Source organism: Theropithecus gelada, chromosome 1 (assembly GCF_003255815.1).
Source record: "Theropithecus gelada isolate Dixy chromosome 1, Tgel_1.0, whole genome shotgun sequence".
Taxonomy (NCBI): Eukaryota; Metazoa; Chordata; class Mammalia; order Primates; family Cercopithecidae; genus Theropithecus; species Theropithecus gelada.
Window position 1 is genome coordinate 5,856,570 of NC_037668.1, and position 16,904 is coordinate 5,873,473.

Here is a 16,904-nt window from a genome sequence, read left to right on the forward strand (position 1 = left end):
TATAATTTTTGATGTAGAGATCTTTCGCTTCTTTAGTTAATTCCTAGGTATTTAATCTTATTTGTGGCTGTTGTGAATAGGATTACTTTTTAAATTTCTTTTTCAGATTGTTCACTGGCATATAGAAATGCTACTGATTTTTGTATGTCGATTTTGTATCCTGCAACTTTACTGAATTTGTTTATCAGTTCTAATAGTTTTTTTAATGTGTGGAGTTGTTAAGTTTTTCCAAATATAAGATCCCATCATCTAAAAACAAGGAAAATTTGACTTCTCCCTTTCCAATTTGTATGCCTGTTATTTCTTTCTCTTGCTGATTGCTTTAGCTAGAACTTCCAGTCTTGTGTTGAGTAACAGTGGTGAAAGTGAGCATCTTCATTTTCCAGATCTCAGAGGAAGTGCTTTCAGTTTTTCCCCCATTCAGTATGATACTAGCTGTGGCTCTGTTGTATATATGGCTTTTATTATATTGAGGTATGTTTCTTATATACCCAGTTTTTTTAGAGTTTTATCATAAAGGGGTGTTGAATTTTATCAAATTTTTTTCAGCATCAGTTGAAATGAATATAGTTTTTGTTGTTGTTGTTTTTGTTTTGTTTTGTTTTTTAGACCAAGTCTCTGTCACCGAGGCTGTACTGCAGTGGCGTGATCTCGGCTCACTGCAACCCCTACCTCCTGGGTTCAAGTGATTCTCCTGCCTCAGCCTCCTGAGTAGCTGGGATTACAGGCACTCACCAGCATGCCCGCTAATTTTGTATTTTTAGTAGAGATGGGGTTTCACCATGTTAGCCAGGCTGGTCTCGAACTCTTGACCTCAGGTGATCAACCTGCCTCAAATGATTATAGTTTTTATTCTTCATTCTGTTGATACCACGTATCACACTAATTATTTGCATATGTTGTACCATCCTTGCATTCATGGGATAAATCCCACTTGGTCATGATGAATGATCTTTTTAATGTATTGTCAAATTTGATTGCTAATATTTTGTTGAGGAGTTTTACATCAGTGTTTATCAGAAATACTGGCCTGTAGTTTTCTTTTTTTGATATGTCTTTGGTTTGGATATCAGGGTAATACTGGCATCATAGAATGAGTCTGGAAATATTCTTCCCTTTGTTTTTCAGAATAGTTTGAGTAGGAATTGTATTACTCCTTCTTTAAATGCTTGGTAGAATTCAGCAGTAAAGCCATCAGATCCTGGGCTTTTCTTTACTGGGAGACTTTTTATTATGGCTTCAATCTTGTCACTTGTCATTGGTCTGTTCAGGTTTTAGATTTCTTTGTGGTTTGATCTGGGTAAGTTGTGTGTGTCTAGGATTTTATCCATTTCTTCTAGGTTTTCCAACTTGTTGGCATATCGTTGCTCGTAATAGTCTCTAACAATCCTTTGAATTTCTGCAGTATCAGTTGTAATGTCTGCTGTTTCATCTCTGATTTTATTTATTTGGATCTTCTCTCTTTTTTTCTCTTAGTCTAAGGTTTGTTAATTGTATCTTTTCAGAAAACCAACTTTTTGTTTCATTGATCTTTTGTGTTGTTTTCTTCATTTCAAATTCATTTATTTCTACTCTTTCTGCTTTTCTTCTATTAATCTAGAGTTTAATTTGCTCTTTCCTAGTTCTTTAAGATGCATCATTAGGTTATTTATTTGAAGTTTTTCTTTTTTTATATCTATAGGCACTTATAGCTATAAATTTCCATCTTAGTACTGCTTTTGCTGTATCCCATAGGTTTTGGTGTGTTTTGTTTCCATTATTATTTGTTTCAAGAAATTTTTCCAATTTCCTTCTTAATTCCTTTATTGACTCACTGGTCATTCAGGAACCTGTTGTTTAATTTCCATGTGTTTGTATAGTTTCCAAAATTCCCCTTGTTATTAATTTCTGATTTTATTCCATAGCGGTCAGAGAAGATACTTGATATAATTTTAATTTTTTGGAATGTTTTAAGACTTCTTCTGTAACCTAACATATGGTCTATCCTTGAGAATGATGCTGTGCTGAGGAGAATATATATTCTGCAGCCATTGGATGAAATAGTCTATAAATATCTATTAGGTCCATTTGGTCTATAGTGCAGATTAGGTCTGATGTTTCCTTGTTGATTTTTCTGTCTGGAAGACCTAATGCTGAAAGTGGAATGTTGAAGTCTCCTGCTATTATTGTGTTGAGGTATATTTCTCTCTCTTTAGCTCTAATAATATATATCATATATTATGTAATAAATATATATAATATATAATTGTAATATATAATAAAATACCTCTCTCTTTAGCTCTAGTAAAGCAAATAACACTTGCTTTTATGTATCTGGGTACTCCAGTGTTGGATGCATATATATTTACAATTGTTATATCCTCTTGCTGAATTTACCCCTTTATTATTATATAATGACCTTTTTGTCTCTTCTTGCAGTTTTTGTCTTGTAATCTATTTTGTCTGATATAAATGTAGCTACTCCTACTGTTTTTGGTTTTCACTGGCATGGAATGTCTTTTTCTAGTCCTTTATTTGGAGTCTATGTGTACCTTTACAGGTGCCGTGTTTCTTCTAGGCAATAGATCATCAGGTCTTGCATTTTTTATTCACTCATCCTCTCTGTGTCTTTTGATTGGAGAGTTTAGTCCATATGGATTCAATGTTATTAATAATGATCAATAAGGACTTATTCCTGCTATTTTGTTATTTGTTTTCTGATTGTTTTGTGATCTTCTCTTCCTTCTTTCCTTCCTTCCTGTCTCCCTTTTAGTGAAGGTGATTTTATCTGTGGTATGATTTAATTTCTTGCTTTTTATTTTTGGTGTATCCATTGTGTGTTTTTTTTATTTGAGGTTACCAGGAGGATTGAAAATACTATATTATAACTCATAATTACAAACTGATGACAAATTAACACTGATTGTATAAACAAAGAAGCAAACAAGCAAAAAGAAAATGAATAAAAACTCTACAATTTAACTTCATCCCTTCCTTTTTAATTTTTTGTTGTTCCTCTTTATGTCTTATTGTACTGTCTTTGTCTTGAAAATTTGTTCTAGTTATTATTTTGATTGGTTTATTGTTTAGTCTTTCTACTTAAGAGTATTTTGCACACCACAATTACAGTTTAATATTCTGTGTTTTTCTGTGTGCTATTACCAGTGAGTTTTGTACCTTCAGATGATTTCTTATAGCTCATTAATGTCCTTTTCTTTCATATTGAAGAACCCCCTTTAGCATTTCTTATAGGGCAGATCTAGCGTTCATGAAATCCTTTAGCTTTTGTTGTCTGGAAGGTCTTTATTTCTCCTTCATGCTTAAAGGATATTTTCGCCAGATACACTATTACAGGGGTAAAAGGTTTCTTCCTTAAGCATTTTAAATATGTCGTGCCACTCTCTCCTGCCCTGTAAGGTTTCCACTGAAAAGTCTGCTCTTAGACATATTGGAACTCCTTAGTATGTTATTTGTTTCTTTTCTCTTACTGCTCTTAGGATCCTTTCTTTATCTTTGACCTTTGGGAGTTTGATTTTTAAATGCCTTGAGGTAGTCCTCTTTCGGTTGGTGCTCTATCTGCTTGGTGCTCTGTAACCTTCATGGGCTTGGTATCTTTCTCTAGGTTTGGGAAGTCCTCTGATACTATCCTTTTGAATAAACTTTTTACCCCATTTTTTCTGTACCTCCTCTTTTGGGCCGATAAGTCTTAGAATTGCCCTTTGGAGCTATTTTCTAGATACTGTAGGTGTGCTTTATTGTTTTTTATTCTTTTTCTTGTCTCCTTTGACTGTATATTTTCAAATAGGCTGTCTTCAAGCTCACTAATTCTTCTGCTTGATCGATTCTACTGTTAAGAGACTCTGATGCATTGTTTAGCATGTCAGTTGTATTTTTCAACTCTAGATTTCTGTTTGATTTGTTTTAATTATTTCAGTCTCTGTTAAATTTATGTGACAGGATTCTGAATTTCTTCTGTTATCTTGATTTTTTTGTTGTTGTTGTTGTTTTCTCAAAACAACTATTTTTAATTTTCTATCTGAAAGGTCATGTATCTCTGTGTCTCAAGGATTGGTCCCTAGTGCCTTATTTGGGTCATTTGGTGAGGTCATGTTTTCCTGAATGGTCTTGATGCTTGTAGATGTTTGTTGGTGTCTGGGCATTGAAGAGTTAGCCATTTATTGTAGTCTTTGCGGGCTGGGTTTGTTTGTGCCCATCCTTGTTGGGAAGGCTTTCCAGGTATTCAAAGGAACTTGGGTCCTAAACCCAATAACACTGTGGTTCCTGCAGACTCATATAAGGACCACCTTGGTATTCTTGGATACGATCCAGAAGAATTATCTGGATTAATAGGCAGAGACTCTTGTTCTTTTCCCTTACATTCTTCCAAACAAATAAAGTCTCTCTATCTTTCTCTCTCTCTCTCTCTCTCTCACTCTCTCACTCTCTGTCTCTCTCTTTCTCTCTGTGCTGAGCCTCCTGGAACTGGGGGTTGGGGGACATAAACATCCCTGTGGCCACCACCACTGGGACTATGCTGAGTGAGACATGAAACCAGCACAGCACTGGATCTTGCCCACAGCTAGCTGTAACCACTACCTGGCTGCCACCTAAATTCACTGAAGGCCCTGGGGCCCTATGATCAGCTGGTGGCAAAGTGAGCTAGGTTCGTGTCCCTCTCTTCAGGATGGTGAGCTCCCCCAAGCCCCGGGTGGATTCAGAGATACTGTCTGGGAGCCAGGGACTGAAGTCAAAAACCTTAGAAATTTACCTGGTATTCTATTCTACTGTGGGTAAGCTGGCATTCAAACCACAAGACAGAATTCTTCCCATTCTTCACTTTCCACAGACAGAGGAACCTCTCCCTGTGGCCACCAACACTGGCCTATGTGGGGGTGTGGGGGTGTTGCCAGGCCACTGCTAATGTTCACCTAAAGCACAACCACTCTTCAGTCAGTTTGTGATGGGTGCTGTCAGGCCTGGGACTCACCCTTCAGGGCAGTGGGCTTTTCTCTGATCCAGGCCAGGTCCAGAAGTGCTGAGCCAGAGCCTAGGCCTGGACTCAGGGACCTCAAGAGCCTGCTTGGTGGTCTACCCTACTGTGGTTGAGCTGGTACCTAAGCTGCAAGACAGAGTCACCTTTACCTTTCCCCCTACTTTTCTCAAGCAGCAGTGTTTCACCATAGTTACCACAGCAGGGAATGTGCTGGGTCACGCCTAAAGCCAGCATGTCTCAGAGCCCAGTGTCTGTGGTGTATTTATTACCTGGGTATTGTTATTGGTTATTCAGGGCCCAGGGGCTCTTGAGTAGGCAGGTGATGAAATCTGCCAGGTCTCTGCTGTGACAGGGCAGCACTGAGTTCAATGAAGAGTCCCTCAGCCACTGTACTCTCCCTTTCCCAAGCACGTAGATTTCTCCATACCAGGTGGCCGCTGCCAGGAGGTAAGGGAGAGGTGGCATAAGCACTCCCTTAGCTGCCCTGGCTGGTGTCTCATAGGTTGCAGTCAGGTGTCTCTGATCCCAGCTCAGCACTAGGACTTGCCTAGGAATTGCAGTCCTTGTGGCCTAGACTGCCCCTCTTCACTCAGGGCCCCAGAGCACTACAGCCCCCAGTGGAGAGGCTTGCCGGAACTCAGTCTCCAACCACTGGGATGGGCAATTCCTCTCTGACTAGGGCCGGCCCAAATGTTCCCTTTGTTGGCATATATCAGCTGATTACAGCCTGGTTCTGCTTTCCACTGTGACAGGGCAGCACTGAGTTCAATGCAAATCCTCACAATTGCTGTGCTCACCCTCTCCCAAGCATACAGATTCTCTCCGCCACTGCAGGGAGGATGGGGGAGGGGTAGCACTGGCAATTCCAGACTGCCTTTCCTATCCTCTTCAGTGTCTCTTTCAGTGATACGAAGTCCAAACCAGACACTGTGATTGCTCACCTGCTTTTTATCTCTTGTAACAGTACTTTTAGTATGTAGTTAGTTGTTAAAATTTGGTGTTTCTGTGGGGGCAGGGGGATGAGTAGTGTAGGCTTCTATCCCACGACCTTGCTCTGCCCTCTGTCACCATCTATCCTCTAAACTAAATGCCTATTATCTTTGATGGTGGACCATTTTACAAATAGGTGAAAACTGTTGGAGAAAACATTAAGTTCATTAATATTTTGAAATATTTTATGTAATTTTGAGATAATCCTTTTACTATATAAAACTAAAGATTTATTAATCATCTCAGAAAACTATTTGTTTGATTTTCTTGAATTATAAAGGATACTTTTGGAGTTAGCATTTACCTATAATCTAATTTGAAAAAAGGTCATTTATGGTATTTATCATGGTATCAAATTGTTCAATCTTGCAGTTTTTCCCAAGTTTGTTTTCTTCCTTAATCTTACTGGTTATTAAATTGAACTCCTATGTTAAGAATTATAGGCATAAATATTACCATTTTTATAAAGTTGTATAAACTTGTCTTTTCTGTAGTTTCCTAAAGCCTTTACTTGGTAATTGCTGGATATTTTAATATGGCTGGCAGTGTTTGTGGCTCAGGCACTTGGAGAAAGTTGAAGACTAATTTCTGATTGCGGGGGGAAGTTTAAGCATTGTTTTCCAGAAAGATTTTAGTATTATACTGAGGTTGCTTTTTTCAGTGTTTGCTAGACTTTTCTAATCCTCTCTTATTTCACATACCATGAAAATATGGACCAACATTCGGATGGTTGAATTGTCATAGTATTTTTTGATCTCTCATATTATGCTTTCCCACTGAGGTTAACAAAAACTTAAAACAAGAAAACTTAAAATAATCAAAAGTTATACTTGTAAAGGAAATTATTTTTATTCTACTTTATTACTTTATAAAGTTAACAAACTTTAGAGATTAAAATTAATAGTAAGGTTCTTTTGTCTTCAGTTTTGACCTTTTCAACATTTTGTCCATGAAACACGTGTTAGCTATTGTGTATGCTGTCAGGATTTCAAAATATAGTTTCATATTTGTCTAATATGCTTATCTAATTTGCATGACAATACAATATTTCCATGAAAATTCTGGGAGCTTTAATACCAGATTGAGTTTCTTAAAACCCATCAGAACAAATTAAAGCACTTTTATTTGGCAATAACCTTTTAAATAATCATATTCAAATAAAAGCAAATTGATGAGACAACAGGGGTCAAATTTTAAGTCAAGACTGTGTTAAAAAATACCCAACTGATGACCGTCGAGTGGTAATGATTCTACAACCAAAATGTTCATACTAATGTAAAATCAGGAAAGCAAAACCAACTTTTAGAGGGATTTATTAAGCTGACTTTTCAGTGTCTTCAATAATGCATTGTTTGCTTCTGTTGAATTTTTTGTTGCTTGTTTCACCATTTGAAATCTGATTTATAAATCAAATTCAAAATTGCTGCAAAAAAAGGATACTATAAGAAAATACATTCATAAATTAACATCATTCTAATCTTCAGTTCAATATTTCTCAAAGTAGAATGAATTTTTAAAGTACATTGTAATCAATGGCTTTTGTTTTGTTTAATTTTTTTTTGTTTTTTTTTTGAGACTGAGTCTCACTCTTGTCGCCCAGGCTGGAGTGCGATGGCAGAATCTCGACTCATTGCAACTTCCGCCTCCTGGGTTCATGTGATACTCCTGCCTCAGCCTCCCAAGTAGCTGGGATTACAGGCGCACACCACCACGCCTGGCTAATTTTTTTTTTTTTTTTTTTTGAGATGGAGTTTTACTCTTGTTGCCCAGGCTGGAGTGCAGTGGCGTGATCTTGGCTCACTGCAACCTCTGCCTCCCGAGTTCAAGCTATTCTCCTGCCTCAGCCTTCTGAGTAGCTGGGATTATAGGCATGCACCACCACACCCAGCTAATTTTTTGTATTTTTAGTAGAGACAGGGTTTCATCATGTTGGCCAGGCTGGTCTCGAACTCCTGACCTCAGGTGATCCACCTGCCTCGGCCTCCCAAAGTGCAGGGATTACAGGCGTGAGCCACCGCATCTGGCCTAATTTTTAAATATTTTAGTAGAGATGGGGTTTTGCCATGTTAGCCAGACTGGTCTCGAATTCCTGACCTCAGGTGATCCACCTGCCTTGACCTCCCAAAATGCTGGGATTACAGATGTGAGCCACCACGCCTGGCCTGAGCTACCACGCCCAGCCAATGGCTTCTTAAACTCAAGACATAAGGTGGTATTTAAAGATAGACTGTTTGACCCCCGTCAAAAAGAGGACAAAGGATATGAACAGATTCTTCTCAAAAAAAGGCATTTATGCGGCTAACGAACATATGAAAAAAAGCTCAACATCACTGATTATTAAAGAAATGCAAATCGAAACCACAGTGAGATATCATCTCATGCCAGTCAGAATGGTGATTATTAAAAAGTCAAGAAACAATAGATACTGGCAAGGCTGTGGAGAAACAGGAACACTTTTACACTGTTGGTGGGAGTGTAAATTAGTTCAATGAATGTGGAAGACAGTGTAGTGATTCCTTAAGGATCTAGAACCAGAAATATCATTTGACCCAGCAATCCCATTACTGGGTACATACCCAAAGGAATATAAGTCATTCTACTGTAAAGACACATGCATACGTATGTTTATTGGCAGCACTATTTACAATAGCAAAGACAGGAACCAACCCAAATACCCATCAATGATATATTGGATAAGGAAAATGTGGTATACACCATGGAATACTATGCAGCCATAAAAAGGAATGAGATCATGTCCTTTGCAGGGACATGGATGAAGCTGGAAGCCATCATCCTCAGTAAAGTAACACAGGAACGGAAAACCAAACACTTCAGTTCTCATACTGGGAGTTGAACAATGAGAACACGTGGACACAAGGAGGTGAACAACAAACACCAGGGCCAGCTGGGGGTTGGGGGACAAGGAGAGGGAGAGCATTAAGACAAATAGCTAATGCATGTGGGGCTTAAAACCTAGATGACGGGTTGATAGGTGCAGCAAACCACCATGGCACACGTATTCCTATGTAACAAATCTACATATTCTGCACTTGTATCCTGGAACTTAAAGTAAAATTAAAACATTATATATATATATATGTATGTATCGGGGTGAAGGAGGATTTCTGGCTATTATAGGGATGTGACAGGATTCTTGCTGAATGCAGGCTGAGGCGATCAGATAATCACCTGGAGAATGGTGGGGAGTGAGGACTTAGACCATATATCAAGACTGGGTGATTCTGGCTAAACCAACTTAGCAGAATTCTTGCTAAAGCTGGGCTCTGGAGGACATGCCAAGGATGAGGCCTGCTGAAAAAAGAGCTCAGAGGAGCCTGTCTAGAGTTTGGTTAAGGATAGCATCTTTGTCAGTGTATGTATATATACATACATACAAACATACATACACATATATAAAAAAATTAATGTATTCAAAAAATATAATACAGTTTGTACAAGTAGTCAGTGGAGTTATTTGCTCCTGTACTAAATACCTGCTACAATGTGCATAGCTTTGCGTGGCTACTTAGATACGACTCAGAGGGTATACTAATAATGATAATATAAATTATCAGGGTTTTTTTAATGATTCACTTGAGCTTGAAGTGAAAATTCTTTGCTACTGAAATAAGTAGGATTTTAGACATACATACTTTTTAGAGAGGAGTTAGAAAAGGGAGAATGTCTGTGTTAGAAATCTGTCTTTTCAGCAATTAATAGAGGTTTCCAAAATTCAAATTTTGTTACTAAATTGTAGTTATTTTTGCCCCTCTAGCAAAAATTTAACTTATTTGTTGATTTTAATATTTTTAATATGATTATGTTTTACCAGGTGATGTTATTGTAGACATCAATGGCAACTGCGTCCTCGGTCATACTCATGCAGATGTTGTCCAGATGTTTCAATTGGTACCTGTCAATCAGTATGTAAACCTCACTTTATGTCGTGGTTATCCACTTCCTGATGACAGTGAAGATCCTGTCGTGGATATTGTTGCTGCTACCCCTGTCATCAATGGACAGCCATTAACCAAGGGAGAGACTTGCATGAATCCTCAGGATTTTAAGCCAGGAACAATGGTTCTGGAGCAGAATGGAAAATCGGGACACACTTTGACTGGTGATGGTCTCAATGGACCATCAGATACAAGTGAGCAGAGAGTATCCATGGCATCGTCAGGCAGCTCCCAGCCTGAACTAGTGACTATCCCTTTGATTAAGGGCCCTAAAGGGTTTGGGTTTGCAATTGCCGACAGCCCTACTGGACAGAAGGTGAAAATGATACTGGATAGTCAGTGGTGTCAAGGCCTTCAGAAAGGAGATATAATTAAGGAAATTTACCATCAAAATGTGCAGAATTTAACACATCTCCAAGTGGTAGAGGTGCTAAAGCAGTTTCCAGTAGGTGCCGATGTACCATTGCTTATCTTAAGAGGAGGTAAGTAAAAGCACCACATAGAAAAAGTTTCAGTGTTCAAGCATTTATATCCATTGATTGTCCTTCCTTACAGTTTAGAATATGTGTTCCCAGCAGACTTAACTAGTAATTAGTGCACATTTTCCTTAAGGTTCTGTCTGATTGTTTCCATAAGCAGTATCTTTTTCAGCAGTTTTTAAAAAGTTATTAGTGGTTTCGTTCATGTCCATTATGGATTTATTTCCCTCTGTATTCTTTTGAAAATCTGATTCTTGGCTTTAATGATTAGAGAGAGTCACAGCATTGTGATACTTCAAATGAAATACATCCTGTTAATTTCATTTCTCTGTTGATGACAGTAATAGAAATTGACTCTTTCAACCAATGGTGCATCATCTGGACCTCTGTAATGCACCAAAGATGTTTTGAAAGAGCTAGCATCTCTGTGGATAAGTAAAATGTTGGATGGTGTGCTAATCTGTTCTGCAGAGGCAATCATGATAGCTTGTGCTCATAAAGCTTTTATCTTAAGCTCTAGTATCTGTCTGTAGATGTTAATTAAACCGCACAGTGCTTATGTGAGAGAAATAGAATTTTTATTTTTCAAGGTCATCTGCTGACATGAACTGCTCCCAGACATTTACAAATCCAGTTCCAAGGAATAATCACAAAGTTTAATTTTAATAGGCTTTCTTAAATCCATACTTATAAGTGACTAGTATCTTAAAGAATAAAACTTAACCACTTACTCTTTTATCTCTCTGGATTTTACTTTTCACTATTGAGGCAAATGAGCACTTCAGCTTCTTTGGGAGTTTTTTTCTTATTCTCATTTCTTTGATTCATATGGGTTTCTTCTCTGAGTGATGGTGGAATGTGCTACGAGTAAGGTAGAAATCTCTATGTGAGTGCTTGAGAGTAAGCCAGGGCTTCAACAAGTGTAACAAAGACACCAAAGTTCCATGTCATACAGGTTTGATGTCAGTCTCCTGCCTTGCCACTTACTGGTTCTCTGGTATAGGAAAGAATCTTAGTTTACCTTCTCTATAAGATGGTCATAACATTTGTGCCTTCAGATTGTTATAAAAATGAAATGAGATAATATATGTATAATACCTGCTACATAGGAGGTTAGACACAGAATTTACTAGCCTACTAAAAGTTGAAGCTAGTTTTATCATAAACATCAGCAGTATTTGTGATCTGGGAATGCATCCTCTGGTTTTAAACTTTGGCTCATTTTTTTTAAGGTCCTCCTTCACCAACCAAAACTACCAAAATGGTGAGTATCCACTGGTCCTCAAATCCTTTCCCCAACACACTGAGAAAGATGCCACATTCCCCTCTGTAAGAGGGGCTCACTGTGGTGATGATTATCGACCGGGAGAAGTTAGGAGGCATACTGCCCTTGGCTTGTATTTATCAGAAACTAGGGAAGCATTTGAAAAAGCCCCCTAGTGAGGAGATGTGCTCCACTGGGTAAGTATTGCAACTGGAGGACTGCTGAAGGCCTATTGTACCAACAATCCTGTTCTCTAAGTTATAAAATGTGAACCCATCAAAGAACCAACCTAGAGGTCTTTTTACTTTTGTGTTTCAGAGAAACAAGGTAGGAAGGACCTAAACATTAAGACAGATGATAAATTATTACATCGTCTTGCCCCTGCCTGAAGAGAAGACGTAGTAGTTCACATAATTTTGTGGGGACTATAAATGTGCATGCACCTTTAGATAATCTTCTTACTTTTAAGACTAAATTAGGCTTCTTTTTATTATTTATGTATTTATTTATGTATTTATGTATTTATTTATTTATTTATTTATTTTGAGACAGTGTCTTGCTCTGTCGCCCGGGCTGGAGTGCAGTGGCGCCATCTCGGCTCACTGCAACCTCTGTCTCCCGGGTTCAAGCAATTCTGCGTCAGCCTCCCAAGTAGCTGGGACTACAGGTGCACACCACCACGCCCAGCTAATTTTTTGCATTTTTAGTAGAGACAGGGTTTCACCATGTTGGCCAGGATGATCTCGATCTCTTGACCTCATGATCTGCTTGCCTCAGCCTCCCAAAGTGCTGGGATTACAGGCATGAACCACCACATCCTGCTAACTGAACAAGACTTCTAGAGTAATTGTGGCCTTCTGTGCTAAATGTGCTTGTTGTCAAAGTGAAAGACTTGAAACAGTGTCTTTGGCATTCTTCTGAATGACCACGTAGCCTATTTAAGGACCTGTGCAGAAAGTAAGAACTTTAAAAGGGGTGCGTCAAATACTGCTTTGTGGAAGAAACTCTACGAGGTGCACATTTGTAGCTATTTAAATATCCGCAATGTTTTGGATATAAAGACAATTTTATTTAAAATTCTAATTTAGTTCTAGTTTGCTCATTTGGAGTCTTTTATCTCAAAATCGAAAGATGGCCTTCCATAACCATAAACTATAGATGGTTATATTAAATGAATTAGTTATTTCTAGCCCACCAAGTAGGAATCCTCTGCAAATTTGCTGTTTTATGGATTAAAAAGAATCACTCAGCTTCTGGGGCCTTTCTTTTTTTTTTTTTTTTTGAGACAGAGTCTCACTCCATCACTTAGGCTGGAGTGCAGTGGTGTGATCTTGGCTCACTGCAACCTCTGCCACCTAGGTTCAAGCAATTCTTGTGCCTTAGCCTCCCAGTAGCTGGAATTACAGGTGCACGTCACCACACATGGCTAATTTTTATATTTTTAGTAGAGATGGAGTTTCACTACATTGGCTAGGCTGGTCTCAAATTCCTGATCTCAGATGATCTGCCCACCTCGGCCTCCCAAAATTCTGGGATTACAAGCGTGAGCCACCATGCCTGGCCAACTTCTGCCCTTTTCATTGACTGCTTATACTACTTGGGTCTAGTGTGAACAGAAATTGTTTTTGTCCATCCAGTTCAAATTGCACATATTCTACATTTCTCTGGTTCCTCTAGTAATCATTTTTAATTCCTGTGCCACCATATCTATTTCATAATGGATGCCACTGCAGCCGCAGTGGCCCTAATGCTTTATAATTGATGGAAGGGTCTGATGAACTTTAACCGCTTCTGACAGAATGCTAAGATGTGTGGGGAAATGGTGGGAGACTACCTTTAGCTTCTCTCCCTTTTCACTGGGTCCGGGAGATTGAAGGGTCCCCTCTAGGCCAACACTTTGTAGTGGCTGACCCCTGATTACTCCCTGACAAGCCGGTGCCCCTGCATTCTAGTCATTGTTAATGATCACAAACATCCATAATCTCCCTCTCCTAACAATAATCCAGGAAAACAAACTGGTCTCAAAACCATATTCCTTGGGCTATTTATTGGATTTCATTGTTAACATTTTATTAAATAAGTCATTTTGCTTGACTATTATCTTGGAAAAGTGCTATCTGAATAGGAAAAATATCAAAATATGCTACTGTGTTTTCCCTTATCTAATTGTCTCGCATGGTACATTTTCTCTTAATATGTATGAATTGGCCAGGCAGGGTTTCCACAGTGCCATCTTTATAACCTAAATTAGAGTTAACCTCTCCTGTTTTCTTAGAAAGAGTATTATCTTAAACATCTTCCTTAGAAATTAAACTCAGTGAATGGGAAGTGGGCCGGGCCAAGAATTTTATGAAGATATTCTCTGAATCTTCCTCCTACTTTACTTAGAAGTGCCATATTGTGTTGTATTTTTATTTATCTTCATCTCAAAGTCAATTTGTGTCTTGGTGGTGGAGAAAAGGGCAAAATTGTTTAAACATAGGACTAACTAAGGCTCTTCAGTTGATATTACTGGAAACCTTTTTCTAATTTAAGTTAAATACGTTTCAAATACACCTTGCTATGAAAATGAATTCCTGTAACTGTAAATTTGCTGTGTCTTTGATCCTGCCACCTTTACAACTATAATCAGTTGACATATCCATTTCAGATATCAGTTTTATGAATTAATCAACCATCTGATTTTTAAAAAATACTAAGTAAGGCCCTTTTCCATTTCAGAAAACAGATAAAAAGGAAAATTCAGGAAGTTTGGAGGCCATAAATGAGCCTATTCCTCAGCCTATGCCTTTTCCACCCAGCATTATCAGGTCAGGATCCCCAAAATTGGATCCTTCTGAGGTCTACCTGAAATCTAAGACTTTATATGAAGATAAACGTAAGTAGTTGTGGAATACTTCAGGAAAGCATGTAACAAGATAAATTTGGATTTATTTTAGACTAGGGCCTTCCCATCTTTCAGAAGCATATTGAAAAGTTATTCCTTCATTACCATTTTAATAGAACTCTGGACTTCTTCCATGTATATTCAACATTCACACATTCATTTTTTTCAAAATCATGTTTTAAGTGCTAGTTATCTACCAGATGCCATACTAGGTAACTAGAATACAGAGATAAATAGGTTACATAGGACCTGCACCCAAAAATATTATTAGAACTAAATGGAAAAAGGCAAATATGTAATCAAATAGTATACAAGTAAGTACACGTAATAAGCCTAACAGGTACAGTGATAGAAAGATGAAAGGATAAATTGGGATCCAAAGAAGGAATACTCAGTTTTATCAGCGTGGGCAGTAGGAAGTGTCAGGAAAAGCTTCATACTAGAAGCAAAGCTAAGTCATCAGGGATGAAAAAGTGTCTATCAGGAAGATAAAAGGGAAAGACAGAAGGAATAGCACGTGCACACTGGTCTTGCATGACTTGGGTTCTGCAAGTAATTCACTTTCGCTGGGTGCAATTGGCAAGGAAAGTCACAGAGGAGAGTAGGAACAGATTGAGAAAGGCCAGTTATGCCCCTCAAGGGGAGCTGGAGTTGGTCATACAAATAACAGAGAACCACAGAATGCCTTTAACTGTAAGGAAGACATAGTTTTGTGTTTTAGAAAGGTTTCTCTGGCAGGAGTATGAAGGATGAATCAGAGGTGAATGCAATTTGAGGAAGAGTGTGCAATTTGAAGAGGAAACTAAAGAATTGACTCCTTAAAGGAGTACAGCTGAGAGATAAAAAGAGAGACCACATAAGGCAGAAATTCATGCATGTTCCTACTAATTCACTTACTAATGATACATCTTTTCCAAAGTAAAATTGCAGATTTAAGTAGGTATAATTTTTTAAAATTTGTTTGTTCTTAGAAATAGACGTAAATCTACTTTGGAAAAGATATGTACAAGTGGAATATATGTGTATTGACTTAATGCTTATTTAATTAATTGCAGAACTACATCTTGATAATACCAATCCATATTCAGAAAGATGAAAACCAGTTGTATGCATAGCAAAGCAATCATTTCAGTTAGCATAACTATGTAGAATCCCTTTCTTCATACTTTCCATTCATAGCCTGATACATTGTTAATACTGGTATAAACTCTGCAGTCCCATCAGGCTTCACCCATAAAAAAGTGAGTTGAACTCAAGACTTTTTTTTTTCCCGAGACAGAGTCTTGCTTTGTCACCCGGAGCTGGAGTGGCAACTGGAGTTGGCTCACTGCAACCTCTGCCTCCTAGATTCAAGCAATTCTCCTACCTCAGCCTCCCGAGTAGCTGGGACTACAGGTGTACGCCACCCCGCCTGGCTAATTTTTGCATTTTTAGTAGAGACGGGGTTTCACCATGTTGGTCAAGCTGGTCTCAAACTCTTGACCTCGTGATCCACCCTCCTCGGCTTCCCAAAGTGGACTCTTAATCTCAAAGTTCTACAATTTTAATAGGAAGTATATATCAAAAGATATTGCCTCTATAGAATATTATCAGGAATTGACTAATCTCACTTTTTATATAGTTCCCTGACATGTTTATTTCTTTTCTCTTTATAGTAAATACTTCTTACCTATAAATAACATTAATATTTTCCCAACGAAAAAATTTTAGTCATGAAATAGATTTTTGTGACTTAATATTCTTTTTTTTTTTTTTTTGAGATGGAGTCTCGCTCTGTTGCCCAAGCTGGAATGCAGTGGCATTATCTCGGTTCACTGCAACCTCCGCCTCCCAGGTTCAAGCAATCCTCCTGCTTAATATTCTAAGGAATACAACCTACCCTTTCAGAGTAGGATAGTATGGGTTAGGAGATTAGACCCTGGAAATCAACCTGGATTTAAATCTTAGCTTCACCACTTGCTGTGTGGCAATGGCCAACTTACTTAGACCCTGTTTTCCCACCTAGAAAACGGGGCTAATAATAAATGTTAGTTCTTAATTATTTTCATTTAAAATGCTATCATTTTGCAAAACCAGGCTGGGTAAGTAGTTCATATGGAATACTTTTCTGAGAGAAAGGTATTAGCTTGAGAGCAGGAATAAGGTATTTTATAGGCACTCTTTTCCTAGGATTTAATGTACCTTACCCAAGTGTTAAGTTAGGTCATTTGCACCTGTCAAATATCAAACTCAAGTTTGATCATTCTGAATTCAACATTGTTATATTGATTGGACAGCATTAGAAGTTAATGACAGTGTAATACTGAGTATATGGAAGTGAGAGTAAATGCTTCTAAACAGTCTTGATACAGTTTTG

The 16,904-nt window shown here is 38.1% G+C and overlaps 1 protein-coding gene across 2 annotated transcripts in view; it reads left to right on the forward strand.

Annotated features, from left to right (window-relative positions):
• Positions 1-16,904, forward strand: part of MAGI3 (membrane associated guanylate kinase, WW and PDZ domain containing 3) — a 293,074-nt gene that overhangs the window by 239,361 nt on the left and 36,809 nt on the right. For both annotated transcript variants that reach the window (XM_025364094.1, XM_025364092.1), the window contains exons 10-12: positions 9,795-10,400; positions 11,630-11,661; positions 14,383-14,539. In XM_025364094.1, the coding sequence (XP_025219879.1) occupies positions 9,795-10,400; positions 11,630-11,661; positions 14,383-14,539 (795 nt within the window). The remainder of the gene's footprint in view (positions 1-9,794; positions 10,401-11,629; positions 11,662-14,382; positions 14,540-16,904) is intronic.